The 17,607-nt window shown below is 33.4% G+C and overlaps 1 protein-coding gene across 5 annotated transcripts in view; it reads right to left on the bottom strand.

Annotated features, from left to right (window-relative positions):
* LOC144975411 (PI-PLC X domain-containing protein 2-like) overlaps positions 1-5,647 on the bottom strand; it is a 7,996-nt gene extending 2,349 nt beyond the window's left edge. The window contains exons 1-4 of one of the 5 annotated variants that reach the window (XM_078919447.1): positions 5,315-5,647; positions 4,683-4,994; positions 1,567-1,814; positions 84-293 (exon numbers count right to left, since the gene is read on the bottom strand). In XM_078919447.1, coding sequence (XP_078775573.1) covers positions 84-293; positions 1,567-1,814; positions 4,683-4,755 — 531 coding nt within the window. In that variant the 5' untranslated portion in view covers positions 4,756-4,994; positions 5,315-5,647. The remainder of the gene's footprint in view (positions 1-83; positions 294-1,566; positions 1,815-4,682; positions 4,995-5,314) is intronic. The other 4 variants (XM_078919448.1, XM_078919449.1, XM_078919450.1 and 1 more) reach the window with 4 other exon arrangements.
* Positions 5,648-17,607: the final 11,960 nt, after the last annotated feature.

Raw genomic sequence — 17,607 nt, 5'->3', positions numbered from 1 at the left:
GAAGAAGAAGAAGAAGAAGAAGAAGAAGAAGAAATGGAAGAAGAGGAAGAAGAAGAAGAAGACTTTCATAGCTTTAATCTCACCTGTTTCTGATTGTCCCTTAAGCTCCTCAACGTTACATTCTCCATGTTTGTTCGACACAAAAGCTTGGACCCAAATGTCGATTTGACTAGAGAAATCAGCTGTTGGTGTTGGTCTGAATTCATCTCGTAGAAATGATTGAAGTCAATGATGATTACCTCCCCTGAATGGTTATCCAGGAATTCCTTCATTTCTCCAAAGGCATCTGTTATCTATTTTCATGAAACATAATAACAAATGAAACCATATAAGTTGTGGAGTGGTCAATTAATCCTATCAATACAAGGCTTCTAGACTTACACTTGGTACAAGGCTGGGTCTGACTGACTCATATACTCTCAAAGAGTAAAATACTTTTAACGTACACTTCGCACTAGACTCGGTCTGACTGACTCATATACTCTCAAAGGGTAAAATACTTTTAACGTACACTTGGCACTAGACCCGGTCTGCCTGACTCATATACTCTCAAAGAGTAAAATAATTTTAACTTACACTTAGTACTAGACTGGCATTATGTCTAGATGAGTCGGGGAATGAAAAGTGAATTTAGAACTGGCGATTATTGGTAGTTAAAATGATAAGAAATCAGAACTTTGAGTGTTTATCAATGAGAGTAAATATTATATCAGTTCTCCATCATATCTAATACGGTCAGCGGATCAAACCTCTGAAGTCTACATTCGAACTTTGCGCACCATGTTTTATTTAATTTCAGTAAGATCAGACCACTGATGTCATCAGCGGTGTGATCCACCCAAACTTAAATAAAACATGGTGCGCAAAGCTCGTATGTGGAATTCAGAGGTTTGATCTGCCGATTGTGAAAATCAGGACTTCAGAGGTTTGATCTGCCGATTGTGAAAATCGGGACTTCAGAGGTTTGATCCGCCAACCATTGATAACAATTTGGTCCCAAGTTTCATATCTGTGTCAATAAATTAAATTTCATGTACCAAGTTGATCCCACCATATTACCACTTTGAGATAGTGGATCACAATTTTATATCAAGATTCAGAGCCTTGCAACCAAATGAGCTGGAGTTTGTTTTTAATTATCTGTATTGTAGAAAAAGCAGTTAAAACTATTTAAAACCTCGTTATCTTCGAGACGATCACAAATATAGATAATCACACTATGTTAGTAGAATTCAATTTTAAAAATGATTGTGAAATAAAATGATTATCTACAATTCGAATTGCTTGATGGCACATCTTAATAAATTTGATTAGGGGAGTTAGGTGGAGTGGTCAATTGAGCAGAGTAATTTTTTCAAGATATTTTTTTTTTGTTTTTGTAAAAGTGTAGCACATAAGGTAAGTATGTGCAATTACGCTGATTGAATTGTATTAGAACTTTTTAAACGTTTAAACTGTCAAAATTCCTAATTTGATACATTTGAATCATACTGTCGCTTCTATCAAACCATCAATGTGTTTACATACTATTTCAAACAGAGAAAAAAAATAATTCAAAACACAAACCTTTGGTCCGCAGAGTGAATGCACAAGATAAAAATCCTCAGACCCTAACTTTGAAGAGATTCGTAGATCCAGATACCGAATGCCAGAAATTAACTGATCTTTGATGCATATCTTTTGGCAGTTGGACCACTTTTGTAACACAGCCTTCAATCTGCCAGCACCGGGGAATTTATACAATATTTTCAAGAAACCAAGAGCATCTGGAGCCAAATCTGATGACAAGTTATATGCCCCTGAATTGTGGGAACCTGTAAAGGAAGCAAATTGTTGGGGGTACCGTATGTAAAACATGGCCAGTTGGGAGGGGAGATAATGTAAAAAATTGTATTACATCATTGATTGTTGTCTTCAGTTTTAACTCACTCAACCCTAACAGCGACTATATCCGTAGTATGCCCCGGGTTACTTTTACCCCATGCCTATTTATTACATTTTTTCTAGGACAAATTATAGCCGTAGTATCAAAGCTAATGTTCTTAATGTTTACATGTTCATGGGAGTTGAATAAAAATATCTATGCGCATGCTCATTTTTAATACATTTTTTTCCAATTTTGAAAAGTAACAAAAATCTCTAGGATTGAGTGAGTTAACCTAAATAAATAACCCCTTTATTTTCTTTTGCTGTTTTAAGTGCGTGAAGGAAATGCTAGCAAAGGCTGAGTTAATATGACAAATGAAACATGAAACATGAGCATTCATATAGAGCAACATCCACTAAACATGTATTGGATTGTCAATGCAATTCTGTGGTCCTGTGCATAAACGTGATCAGCCACATTTTCTTGAAAAATGAATTAATAAGAAAAATATATTGACTATGAAACTTATTTGTGTAAGTATTAAATATTTAATAATTTGAAATAGTAACTATATACTCAAAATTGTCAGATTAATAATGAATGGTGCTAATACAATTTTGAAAAATTGTATCTGTGTATGAAAGTTTCATAGAGCATTTAAAAGTTTTTAAAACCCCTTAAATGATACAATATATATAGTCGAAAACGGATATAACTACATCTATATATCTACCAGGACTGAAATAAAATGTTGATATAAGAGTCAAGTTGGTATTTCAAAAATTCTTTTATACGCCTATAAATGTTTTACTAAGGTGGGTCCTTCTTACTTACAATGAAAGAAATAAACAGCATTAATAATTTTCACAAGAAAGCTTTTAACTGTACAGCTCTACGTCTGTGGAGCTCTCTTTTTTAGAAAATAATCTGCTCCTAGTGTTCTGAAGAAGCATCTTAAGACTGAATTATTTTACACGTCATTTTATGATTGATGTATTTTAAAAATGTATATATACATATGTGTGGGCCAGTTTTATATGTGTGTGTTTGTGTGTGTGTGTGTGTGTGTGTGTGTGTTTGTGTATGTGCGTATGCGTTAATTGTAAAGTGCTGTAGAGCACTTTTAAGTAGATGCTTAGGCGCTATAGAAATATATTATTATTGTTATTATTATTATTATTATTATTATTATTATTATTATTATATTATTATTATTATTATTATTATTATTATATTATTATTATTATTTATTATTATTATTATTATTATTATTATTATTATTATTATTATTATTATTATTATTATTATTATTATTATAATACTATTATTATTATTATTATTATTATTATTATTATTATATTATTATTATTTTATTATTATTATTATTATTATTATTATTATTATTATTATTATTATTATTATTATTATTATTATAAATACTATTATTATTATCATAAATACTATTATTATTATAAATACTATTATTATTATTATCATTATTATTATTATTATTATTATTATTATTATTATTATTATTATTATTATTATTATTATTATTATCATTATTATTATTATTATTATTATTATTATTATTATTATTATTATTATTATTATTATTATTATTATATAATAATAATAATAATAATAATAATAATAATAATAATATATAATAATAATAATTATTATTATTATTATTATTATTATTATTATTATTATTATTATTATCATTGTAATTACTATTATTAATATATATCAGTCCTTCCAAAAAGTGAAAGAGAAACAAACGGTAAAAGGAAAATAACAATAAGGGAAGTTAATCTGGTCTGTTTGGTTGCGTTCCAAGTACCGGTATTGGTACGAGAAATGCTTGCGTCGTTCAGACCAAGACTTCACAACTGACCTCATGATTCACAGAATATCATTGGCTATTATTTTATCTCATAGCAGGATATCAGCATTTTCATTGGCAGTTGTGTTTTTACTTAACTTTGCAGGAGATTGTTCATCGTTAGATATTTATAAATTAGTCTTGTTTGCTTTTTTTAATCTGTTTTTTTTTTATTCTTTTAAAACCAATCATTGATATTTTTGATAGATCGCAATGTTGATATAACCATCTTCTGGTAGAATTTACATCGGTATACGAGACCTTTAATTGGTAAAGTTGTATAGCAAAAATAAACGAGACGTTGATCTGATGTCGATATAAGGGTTGTCAATATATCCGCTCTGCACTGTATTCCTCGTAGCTATTTTTAATACATTTTTCAAGTGTGGATAATAAGTAGATGAAATAAAATATTGTTCCATTTTATCGAAACAAAGCTGATACATAATTATTGTTTTCCTTGCAATTCTGTGTTTGATTTTCTCAGCTGCATTATAATGTGGGTTATCAGGTCCATGCAGGGGCCACATAACTGGAGTAAATTTTACTGATATCAGTCACAGAGAGACGACTTCATCTTTAAAAACAATAATAATAAACAAATAGAAGATAACTATAGGAGAACCTGATAGATAGCTCAGTAGGTAGAACACTCGCTTAACAAGCAAAGGGGCCAAGGTCGATCCTGGGAGCAGTCGATTTTCTGACTCCCTGTCCACCTAGCAGTGATAGGACAGCTGGGCCTATTACTATTAGAGCTGGTGGAAAGTACATTGAGATAGTGGTGGAAAGTACATTGGGATAGACTAGTATCTCATCAAAGGATAGTAAGCAATTGCTATTGTCCATTTTCACGCATGCTATAGACGCCAGAATAAACTCTAAAGTACTAACATGGGCCTTATGGCTCTGATAACTATAACCTACCAGGGATGGCTAGCCTGTTCAATGGAAGATCAAGAAGTTCATCAGGTAAGTTTGACATCCAATCCGATTCCATTATAGAAGATTTGTTTCATTAGAATTTGTTTTAGAATTGTCTTTTTTGGGGGCTATGTTGAATATTGATAGTCTCTAGTCTAGACATTTTCTCTCATGACACTAGATTGTTTTAGTGTGATTGTAATACAGTGGAACTCAAATACAACGGGGATAGTGGGACTTGCAAATAAAAATCCCCATTGTAGCCGAATCTTGTTATATGTATGCATATAATTATAATCAAAAAGGCCATAGGTACTGAAGGTTTTGAGTGTTTTTTTTTTTTTTTAAAGACAAGGAACGCATTTTAAGTTATATATATCTTCTTAATTAACTAAAAAAATTTTTTTTTTAATCAGACGCCTCCCCCCCCCCCCTTCCCCATTATCACCTATTTCAGAACAAAAGCCGAGTTGGAACAATGCAACATTCTACTTTCTACCATCCTCCAACTCCCCCCCCCCCCCCCCCCCCCCCCCCCCCCCCCAACCACCACTAGACTAGATACTACAAGAGACAGCCACTGCCACCGCTAACTGCACTTCAAAACAAAGTATCTTTATACGGCCAAGACTTACAAATGGCAATAAATGTACACAGAATTTTTCATCAAGCTTGAATGACGTGAACATCGTTTGGCTCACTACACTATCACTAAACAGGGCGTCGGTGTCGTAGTCGAGAACATTGGCCGTTGGCTGGCCAACGCCCATGACTCTCTCAGGGCGCCACTTGGCATATCAGAACTATTCAATTTCATAAGTTCATTCAGCGTTATGGTAATCAAGACAGGGTCACGGAACTACATAAATGGAATAATTATATCTTGTTCTTGCACAGATACCGGAACATTTCATGAATAATGATTATGATTATGGATCAAAATTGACTTTGTTTACAGTCGGTATGGAATCTTATGCTTTGGCAGTGCGATAGTTTGCCGCAGTTGATAAAATTTATTTATTAAAAACATCGTTTCTGGTAAATATCGTATTTTATATAAATTAGCAAATAATTAAGTTATAAAAGTGTTACAAATCGTCTCAAAACGGTGTTAAGTCGGTGTGATTTAAGATTGAATTTAGATTCATATATGTGAGACTTGGGAGCTTTACTGAGGACAATCGATAGATTTAAAAAGAAAAAAAAAATCTCAAATCTCTTGTCAATTTAAATCCTCATCATCGTCGTTCTCTAGTAGCTCCAAAGAGATAAAGTAATTCCAATTGTTTGAGGAACGATCCACAGTTTACAGTTTCATCTACTTTCTCTTCTCACATTCATACACGAACGTAATGTAGACTCACACGAGTACATGCAGGACACAAACGGAGATTTTAGTTACCACTGATGTAGAATTTGAATTATTCGTGTGGATGTCTTGTGGGAGTTTAATTCTTATACGTTCGGAACGTCGTGTAATTATTTGCAGGTCTGACATTTGAACCCAATTATGGGCCTATTTTAACATTGTTGTAATGGACAATATTTTGAGTCATTTTATTTTTTTAGATTTCCGTTACAACAATGAGCCCATAATGAATTGGGTTATCAGACCTGCAAATAAGTACACGTCGATACGGAAGGTTGTTCCAAAGTTTAATTGTAGAGGGAGAGAATGGGTTTAACTGTAGCCATCGTAAAGTTATAGCCTGACACTGACCAAAAAATGACGTCAAAATGCCAGTCTTTTGCCACAAAAGAAAACAAATCGTGAGTTGTTATGTTCGACAAATGAAATAACTTGTTTCCTTGAGCTCTACTAACGACAACTCACTGGACGCTACACAAACCTAAGAAGTGACGTAAAACTGCCAGTCCTAGAGGGTTCTAGTGTCAGGGAATTTGTATGGAACATTTTTGCTTTATCTCTATCAATCTTCGTGTGCGGCTTTGTGGTCCTGTGTGGTATGACACTCGCTTTCAGATCGGAAGGTCCTGGGTTCGAGCCGCGCTCGGCGCATAGCTGAGTCCTTGGAAAAGGCTCTTTATTCACATTCTATCAACGTAAAATGTAAAATGAATGCCTGGTCATTAACAGCGTTGTCTCTGTTGAAGAAAAAAAATAGTAATATTGTCCAACAAGAGTCATGTCTCGTTCTACATGTTAGGTGTTGCTAACTAGAACTCTTCATTTGACTGTTTCCCTCCCAGCCAAGGACAAAACCAAGCAATCTCACTCCAAGACAAAGACAGAAATCAAGTTGGAAAACAGATATAAGGGGATAGAAGAACATTAAATGCCACCCTGCCCACTATGGGAGGCCAAGAACCCCACCCAGCTTTCTGCCTTTGTCTTGGAATGATTTTTTATTTTGTCTCATTCCAAGACAAAGGCAGGAAATAAGTTGAACTTGAAGTTCCAAGACAGATATAGGGGGATAGAAGACATAGTAATAACTAAGTGCCTCCCAGCCCACATTGGGAGGTCAAAGACCCCACCCCAGAAGCCAGGACCGGTACTTAATATTACCCAAAAAAAATATTTTAAAATTAAGCTTTATACAGCGCAATATCCACTAAATGTGCTCAAAGTGCTTTCCAATGGACCCTGGACAACAGCAACATTTAACATGTAGGATGGGACATGCCGCCTGTTAGGCGATATTACAATTTTTCGGACAACGACAACGCTGTTAACGGCCAGGTACTCATTTTACACATTTTTGAGAGAATGTGAGTAAAGAGCCTTTTCCAAGGACTCAACTATGCGCAGTGCGCGAGGCTCGAACCCAGGACCTTCCGATCCGAAAGCGAGTGTCATACCACAAGACCACATAGCCGCACAAAGAGGGCAAAGATGTACCAAGCAAAACAAATAATGAAACAACCAGTGGGAAATGGTAATCTAGAACTTTTATTCGTCTTTGACAAAATAAAATAAATGAATATGATATTACTGTATTTACAATTTGGTGAAAAACCATTGTTGAGACAAAAAAAACTTAACAATTAAATAATAAAAATATGGCCAAACATTTATTTAAATAACATAGACAGTCATTTTTAAAGACAAGTGGACTATCCCACATTATAAAAAAGGTTTTGATAAAGCTTCTTCGACACCGTTTAAAAAAAAAAAATTATATATATATATATATATTATATATATATATATATATTCAAAACATATCTAGGTAGTCTATCAAACCCTTAGGACTGGAGTCAATAGCAGTTGCTTGCTATCCTTTGGATAGGATGCTAGTTTATTGCAAAGTACTTTCAACAAGATCTATCAGACCCAGTTACCCAATCACTGCTGGGTGGATGGGGGTCAGAAGAAAAAAAAATCTCAACTACACGCGCTGGAATCGATCACGCCCCTTTGCTTGTGAACCGACTGCTTTTACCAACTGAGCTATCGGCACCCCCAACAACAAGAAGAACTGAAATGGTGAGTGGTTAGGAGGAGGTCATCTTAAGGCCAATTGTCCGATGAAGACTATCGGACAGCCCACTTATCTTCTTACCGTCAATATCTTTTAACACATCTCATTTTTTTAAAAATGTGTTAGAGCACGACATAATCAGTCGGAAGGTGAACATTTGGGATTTGCATTTATTTACATCATCTGAAAACATATGCTCACCACAGCATTTTAATCCCTAATTGAAGTAAATAGGGTGATTTTTCATGAGGTCATGGTCAGATGTATGGCAAAGCATCCAGATAATTTTCTCAAATTTCATACTTTTTCAACTTGACTTGCTGTAAAAAATATTTAGAAGTGAAATTAACCTTTGATATATCCCAAAGATGAACAAAAAAGGTTGATTTAACCATTTATGACAAGAACTCAATTTGGATAAAAATTGAGATTCTAACTAAACTTGGCAATATCTCAGTTTTCACCATCCGACTGATTATGTCATTCATTGTAACATATTCCTAGCATAACGTCTATTCTCACAACACTTTCAAAATATAATTTGTATAAACAATATTAATCAAATAAACAACAGTGTTTCATAAATATCAAACACAGATAAAATATTTTTCAATTCACTTTGCTGTCGAGAAAATAATATATATTTGTAAAACAAAATAATATTTGATTTCATTTTAATACAAAAAACATACAGAACAATTTTGCGTGAAATCTATTTCAATTCAAGACAGATAGATAGATAGTGTATGAGAAGAGAGAGAGAGAGAGAGAGAGAGAGAGAGAGAGAGAGAGAGAGAGAGAGAGAGAGAGAGAGAGAGAGAGAGAGAGAGAGAGAGAGAGAGAGAGAGAGAGAGAGAGAGAGAGAGAGAGAGAGATGTGTGTACGTGTGTGTGTGTGGGGGGGGGGGGGAAGAGGATTGATAAGATCATAAGTAAATTGAAATAAAATCTAACATATAAGTTTTATAAATAAGCTTTGAGATTGGAATGTCACCTGTCCTGATGGCACTCTATCCAATAATTCATTTTTTTTATTTTTAAACATTAACTTCAATTTTACCAATAGTCAAAAATATGATTTTTAAAAAAGCAAAAACCAACAAACAAAAAAATAAAACAATAAATTTTGTATAAAAACAAAAAACAAAAATTCTTTTTAACCACGTACTCATACTTTGCAGGTATGATAATCCCACGCATGTAGTATAGGCTTGATTTAACATTGTTGTAATGGACACAATTTTGCGTTGGTTTGAAAGCACCTAATTTAATAACAATATCGGGCCAATTTGGGTTACCAGACCTGAAAATAAGAACACATCATTTCATATTTAAAATAATAATAATAATAATAATAATAATAATAATAATAATAATAATAATAATAATAATAATTAATAAATAAATAAATTTAAAAAAGGAGTAAATGCATCCATGAAAAGCAATTGTTGCTGCAATTCACTGTAACTTTCGTGCGTTGAGGTAAACAGCTATGCTTATTTTAAAAATTCAAACCTTGGGAAAGACTCTTTAAATGCATTTGAGATGGGTGTAAAATCAGATCTTCTTGATGCAAAAAAAATATTGTAAAAGCATCTAGAAGGTAAAATATATTATTGAAAAAAAAATCCCACCCCCAGCATCCATTGAATTGAAATAGAAAATATTGTCAAGTGCTGAAACCCTGTATAAGCCCAGTATATTGTTTGTTTTTAAGGTTTTGCGCCGCTTGCAACACGTTCAGGTCATATCAGAGCCGGTAGAAAGGATGAAAATGGGATAGCAAAAACATTCTAGGTGTAGAATTAACAGGACTTGAGGAAAAAGTAAGACAAATGGTAATAGTACAAATTGGGAACAGATGTAGATTCCAAGAGCACACTATCAGTGTACTTAGTTTGAGATTATCTAAATGTTTCACCCAGACACCAGCACAAGATCCCACTAAGAGGAATACACTCAAATGTTAACAAATCATACGTTAAAATTAAAAAAAAAATAAAAATAACAGTACATATCAGAGAGATGATTTACAAGGAAAAAAAAAAAAACATCTCCCAAAACTATAATTATACATTCAACTGTTTCCCTCCCAGTCAAGGACTCCGGCCAGGGTCAGGACAAAACTTAGTAATCTCATTCCAAGACAAAGACAGAAACAATTGGAAAACAGATACAAGGGGATAGAAGACACAACGACTACCTCCCTGCCCACAATGGGAGGTCAGGAACCCCACCCAGAAGCCCTGTATATGAAAATAATAATTAAAAAAAAATAATAATAAAATAAAAATTAAGCTCTCGGCATCCCATGAAGGAATATAAACAATCTGTCAAAAAGACGTCTGATGTCAACAGGAATCTCCCATGTTGTCCAAAGTGATCAAAATGGGGGTTATTAATATTGCCCAAGGAGGAAAAATAAATAAATCCAAAAAAACTGAAGTACTTGAAGCAGGCATCGAACCCCGGTAATGGTGCGATGCTTTTAACACCTCAACCACTTCAATAAAGAATGTAAAAATGCAATATTATATCTTGTACACACAATAAAAGCCGACAAAAGAGGTGGCATAACCTTATATAATAATTATTATTATTATTATTATCATTATAATAACAACAATAATAATAATAATAATAATAATAATAATAATAATAATAATAATAATAATAATAATAATAATAAATAATAATAATAATAATAATAATAATAATAATATAATATTTCTATAGCGCAATACCAGTACCAAGTACTGTGCTCACACTCACACATCTAGGCACGAAAATCTGAAAAGGTGAGTATGAAATAAGGCCAGACAAAGCAGAAAAAAAAATTCCACAAAATTCTGCCTCCTCAATTGGGAGCAACACATGTAGGACAGGACACGAAGCCTGTCAGGCGATAATAAAATTTGCTTTTTGCCTGAGATAACGCTGTTAACGGCCAGGTACTCATTTTATACCTGAGTACAGTGAAAGAAAGTGAGTAAAGAGCCTTTTCCATGGACTCAACTATGCGCCGAGCCCAGAAACTTCTGATCCGAAAACGAGTGTCATAACACTAGACCACATAGCCGCACAAACATATATACATATATAAAAATACATAAATGGACAAACTGAAATTGAATCAAAAGTAGGATTAGTCCAAATTAATTTTCTAAAAAAAATTGATAAATAAATAACAACAAAAAGATTAATTAATCAATTAATAAGATTGTCGGTTTTAATCTTATTCAGTTTCTGTTGTTGATATTTTGCTATTAGGCATTTGCTGCTATTAGATCATTTCAGCACCAGTAAAAAGGAAGATGGGTAGATCAGTAAAAAAAATTGGACCCAGCTATTTAGCGAAAAAGAAAATATAAGACATATGTGTGACTTGTTCCAACAGAGATCAGAAGTTGATCCAAGAGAGACATTATATTCCGATTGCAGCTAATCTGAAACAGCTTTAAAATTCCCAATTGATTCCTGCCAATCGGGATACACTTGGTTACAAAATTATACATTTTAATACTAAAAAAAAACAACCTTATATTGGCATAACATAATATTGACACAACAAATACAGAATGGAAAGTTGATTAACAAGGTAAAAAAAAAATGTATCATCTCTCACAAAAAGCCCTTTGTTTTTTCCTTTCAAAATTTAAAAAAAAAAAAAAAAAATCAGGCAAAATCATATGGTCCAGAATATGGACCCAATTCAAAAATGTTCTTCATTGTCGGAAATAGTATGCATATTACTCAGAATACATAAGAGTAATAATAATCGCATATAAAAAATAATAATAATAATTTTTTAAAAAGATAAATGTTAGATATTTATTATCTTTCTCCGACATCTAAAATTATTATTCACAAATAGAAAAATTACATTGTGCACTATAACACTTTTTTCTTACTCCCTTTAGAAATTAGAATTAAGATATATTTTCTTAATTTAAAATATGAACATTTAAATGTAATGACCCACTTGAAATAAACAAAAGCTTTGGGTTAAGAACATTTTTCACCATCGCATAAAGATGTTTTTTAAATTGGATAAAAGAGGACGTTTCTCTTATGTGTTTTGGCAAACTGGTCCACAACACTGCAGCACTATATTGAAAATATTTCTTTCTGAAAGAGGTAATTTTTGGTTTTCAGAAAAGTGAGGCTTTTCGTATGGACTAAAATTATATGTTCTTTCTTTGAAAGTTATTAGGTTGTTGAGTATTGGAGGGACAAATTGTAAAGGATCAAAAAAGGTGTGATGTCCCTATGGACCTATGTGTTCCATCTCCTCAAGACGAATATCTAGTCACACATATGAAGCCCGAGATACGTTAACAAATTTCATTGGGGATACTCAATGCATGTGCTTAATGTCACAAAAACAGAGCTGCCTACTTGAAATTTTTTTTTAAATTTTGTATTTTCAACGGGACAATAGAAAAAGTCATTTAAAAAAGCTTTAGAAATAAATTACTTGCCCTCAGCATGATTCAAAAATGCTTCAACGTCCTTAAAAAGGATGAAAGGAACTAAAGTTTACTTTTCTACAAGATTTATTGAGTCAAAGAGGCGAATGTAGTTCTGTAGCTGGAGCCAAAATTCGTATTTTTACGAATTTATCGTAGTAGTGGGCAGGTCTGCAAAAATTAAAATCTGACATTTCTAGTCATTTTCACTTTAAAATCATTCTTTATAGAAAATCCTATTTTTATTATGCATCTGGGTCATCCCGATATAATACCGATGTATTGAGACAACCGATCACAATTGAGTTAGAGGGATAGAAGAGAAAGTAAGACCGATGAAACTCCCAATGGTTTGAGTTAGATCCCAAGTCCCCGTGGCCCCAAGGGGGAAATTGCACCCATTGCCTTGGATTCTTTAAAATCCTTTCATACTGACGTATGTCTTCCCATATTATGAAACCTACAACTTCAAAATGGTATAATAATATTAATAAGTCGTGATGATTTAGATTTAAAATGTGACTTCAGAGCAAATTGGGGGTAAATAATCTTGCCCAAGGTAAAAAAAAAAAGGGCTGAAGCGTGTTAAGATAATGATTTAATCTTTTGCTTAATACATTATTATTATTTTGATTGGAAGTCTATGTGGAATCACTTCACTTTGCTTGCTATTGTTTTGTTACTTCCTATTTCCGGGTATGATTAGTCTACTTTCACTTTCTTTTTATCCTGTCGACATGGCAGACGTTCCTGTTCATTAAAAACATATTAAACTTATCATCTGCCTCCATCGCGTTTATCCTTTAATTATAAAGATGGCCAAACATATTTTAACAGGTTATGGGCCCAGCGCAACCAGCAAAAACATATATTCGATGGAGACGAACGAAAATTCGAATTATGGGAAACCAAGTTCTTAGCATACATGAAGCTGAGAGGCTTAAAAGATGTTTTTGACAATGATACAGAAAGATGCGAAGAAGCATATGCTGAATTAGTGCAATGTTTAGATGATAGGTCCCTCTCAATTATTATGAGAGAGGCCAACAACAATGGTACTACTGCTCTCAACATTCTGCGGAGACATTACAGACCGAAAGGCAAGTCACGCATTATTGCACTCTATAACGAGTTGACGACACTAATTAAACAGCCACATGAATCAATAACAGATTACATCATTAGAGCGGAGACTGCATCAAATTCACTGATACAAGCAGGTGAGAAAATAAGTGATTCACTTCTGATAGCTATGGTGCTTAAAGGATTACCTAACCAATACCAGTCATTCAAAACGGTGACTACACAAAGGGACAGTGAACAAACATTCCTAGAATTTAAAGAAAGTCTAAGAAATCAAGAAGACAATGTCTCTAACAATGAATCTTCTGTTCTTTCGGTACAGTATTCCCAGCGACCATCAAATTACTAAGATACTCGTTCTGCTGAAACATCCTCTTTGAGACGACAAAATCATTCTGCTGAAACATCCTCTTCGAGACGACAAAATCACTATCGTGCTCCACAGAATTATACAAATGGTGTACGAATTGTAAGACAAATACCCACAACACCAAAGATTGTCGAAGAAAACAAACATGGTGTGACAACTGCAAATCAAAAACCCATGACACATCATATTGTCGAAATATCAATAAACCTTCTGCAAAATTTATAATAGATATCAATAAATCAGTAGAAACTGAAAATCGTCACTTCAGCTTTGCAGTCAACTATCCTGTCCAACTTCAACAACCGATCAACAGTGCTAACTTCTTGCTCGTGGATAGTGGTGCTTCGGCACATATAATCAACGATATTAATAAATTCGTTAAATTAGATTCTTCGTTTCAATCGTCAAACCACGCAATTGAATTGGCAGATGGCCAAAGAATAAATGATATGATCAAAGGTCAAGGTCATGCCCTTGTCACCCTTACGGATACAAAAGGAATCAAACATGAAGTAAGCTTGAAAAATGCTTTATATATTCCAGCTTTTAAACAAAATATTTTTTCTATATCGGCCGCTGTAAATGGAATAACTTCTCCAAAGATATCATTTGATAAGCATTGTGCTATGCTCACTTGTGATAATGATACAAAATTTGAAATGGAGAAATGAGGAAATTTATACTATCTATACTCATCATCGGTCAAAAATCGTTGTGCCACCCATACACTAAAAGAATGGCATACAATTCTCGGTCATTGCAATGTGAAAGATCTGACGAAATTAGAAAAATGTGTTGATGGTATGAAAATTGTTCCAAATGAAAATTCTGATAACAATGGATTATAGGGCTTTAGATGTGAAACCTGTCTTCTTGGAAAGATGACTGAATCAAAGAACCGACAACCAGATGTACGTTCGACGAAAATCCTGGAGAAAGTTCATATTGATCTTACGGGTCCAATAACTCCAATTTCGAAAGACAATTTCCAATATGCTATGTGTATCTGAAATGAGTCCATATGGACATGTTAAGTGTGTGAGAAGTGATGGAGGTGGGGAATTTACTTCAAAAGAGTTTGAAACTTTATTGGTAAATAACAAAATAAAACATGAAAAATCTTGCCCACACAGTCCTCACCAGAACGGGACCGCCGAAAGGTGCTTTCGAACCCTATTTGAAATGGCAAGGTGTCTGCTTATCTCGGCTAAATTACCGAAAGAGCTATGGACATATACCGTCACTTACGCAGCTTACATACGAAACAGGTGTTTCAATCACCGACTCCAGTGTACCCCTTTTGAAGCCTTTACAAATTTGAAACCAAATCTGTCTGAGTTGCAGACATTTGGAAGCATCTGTTATGCTTTTGTACAAAATCCTAGGAAGCTTGATGATAGAAGCAAAAAGGGAATTTTCTTGGGATTTGATAAAAGTAGTCCAGCTTATGCTGTATATTTGCCTGATACTAAAAATGTCATGAAAGTAAGAATTGTCAAATTTACTCAATCAGTCAAATTCAAATATGATGATAATAATATTCATGATGTTGTAGATGAAAATGATTACATGCTTATTCCTTTAACCAAACCACAAGAAAACACAATACCAAATGCAGTAAATCCAACTGCTGATTGTGACCCTGAATACCAAGAGCCTGAACCCACTCTTGATGAAAGTGTGAACCCAAGTCAATCAGATACTGACGACACTGACACAAACACTAATTGTGAAAGAGACCCAAGAAGAATGAAAAGAAACCTAAGTATTTAGAGGACTATGTTGTTAATGATGAAATTGATCATTATTTGAATGCTACTACCCATCATTGTTATGCTATTCATGACATGCCAAAATGCTATAAGGAAGCTATATCTAGTGTTTCATCTGAGAAATGGCAAAATGCAATGATTGAGGAAATAGAGACTTTGAATGAGAATGATACTTTTGAATTAACTCCTTTACCTCCAGGCAGGGAAGCAGTGGGGGGAAGATGGGTCTATGCTATTAAAGAAAATCAATCAGACCAAATTCAGTATAAAGCTAGATTTGTGGCAAAGGGATATTCTCAAGTGCCTGATATTGACTATACAGAAACATTCTCACCCACAGCTCTCATGACCTCAATCAGAACATTATTGCAGTTAGCAGCACAAAATGATATGGACATAGACCAAATGGATGTCAAAGCGGCATTTCTAACTGCTCCTATTGATACTGAGATATTTATTGAACAACCATAAGGTTTTGAGATAAAACATAAGAATAACAAAAATGAATAACTTGTAAGAAATCTTTATATGGGTTGAAACAGAGTGGTCGAAATTGGAACCTTACTCTACATTCTCATTTATCTGATCAGGGATTTACTCAGTCATTGGCTGACCCATGTCTATATGTGAAAACCTATTTTGATAAACAAAATAAGAAAGAAGTCAGAATTATTCTCATAGTTTGGTCGATGATTTACTGATATCATCTCACAGTAAGAGTGCAATAGAAGAAGTAAAGGATAAATTAAAGTCTAACTTTAAAATGAAAGATTTGGGAAGAGTTTCTAAGTTTTTGGGAATCAAATTTGAATTCCAGCAGGATATGATTTCTATGTCACAGACAGATTATATTACAAAGTTCATAAAAAGATTTGGACTTGAACACTGTAAACCCAGATATACACCTAGTGAAATTGATACAAATAAAGTAAACAATGAAATATGTTCTGATCAAGATACTAGAAAGTATAGGGAAATAATTGGAGGTCTCATAGACATTATGACTGCCACTAGACCTGATCTTTCATACATAGTCACAAAACTGTCTCAATTCATGTCCAAACCTGATACATACCATATGATTATGGCTAAGCATGTTTTAAGATATTTGAAAGGTACAATCAACCAGAAACTACTGTTTAAGAAGACAGACCAGCCACTAGCCCTATCGGGATATTGTGATGCAGACTGGGGTAGCTCAAGTGACCGGAAAAGCATTACTGGCTATGGATTCGAACTATCTGATGAAGGCCCATTGATTTCATGGAAATCAAAGAAACAGCCAACGGTGCCTTTATCCTCATGTGAAGCCCAATATATGGCATTAGCTGCTGCTACACAGGAAGGAAAATTTTTGAAAGCCTTGTTGAATGATATGTTTGACTTTGGTATCAACAAATTTACTCTATATTGTGACAACCAAGGTGCTATGGCACTAGCAAAGAACCGGGTACAGCACCAAAGGTCAAAACACATTGATTTAAGATTCCATTTTATTAGAAATGAGATGATTGATGATAAGCTGCAATTGATATATGTTCCATCTGATAACAATTTGGCAGATGTGTTTACTAAACCAGTAAGCAAATTTAGAAATACAAACTTTCTTGATCTTTTAATGGGGAAATGAATAATAATAATATTGTTCATTCTAATCTATATTCACATTATTATTCTTTATTATGCTCTCTTAACTTGAAGAAAATCAAGCTTGATTATCAATAAACTATATTTTTTTTATTTTGTAATTTGTAATAGATAGGTACATAAATTTTCATTGTCCTATTCC

Source organism: Berghia stephanieae, chromosome 6 (genome assembly GCF_034508935.2).
Source record: "Berghia stephanieae isolate SIO BIC M18660-M18661 chromosome 6, UCSD_Bste_1.3, whole genome shotgun sequence".
NCBI classification, from domain to species: Eukaryota; Metazoa; Mollusca; class Gastropoda; order Nudibranchia; family Aeolidiidae; genus Berghia; species Berghia stephanieae.
The sequence above is the reverse complement of the archived record's forward strand: the minus strand, read 5'-3'. Positions and strand labels throughout refer to the sequence as shown.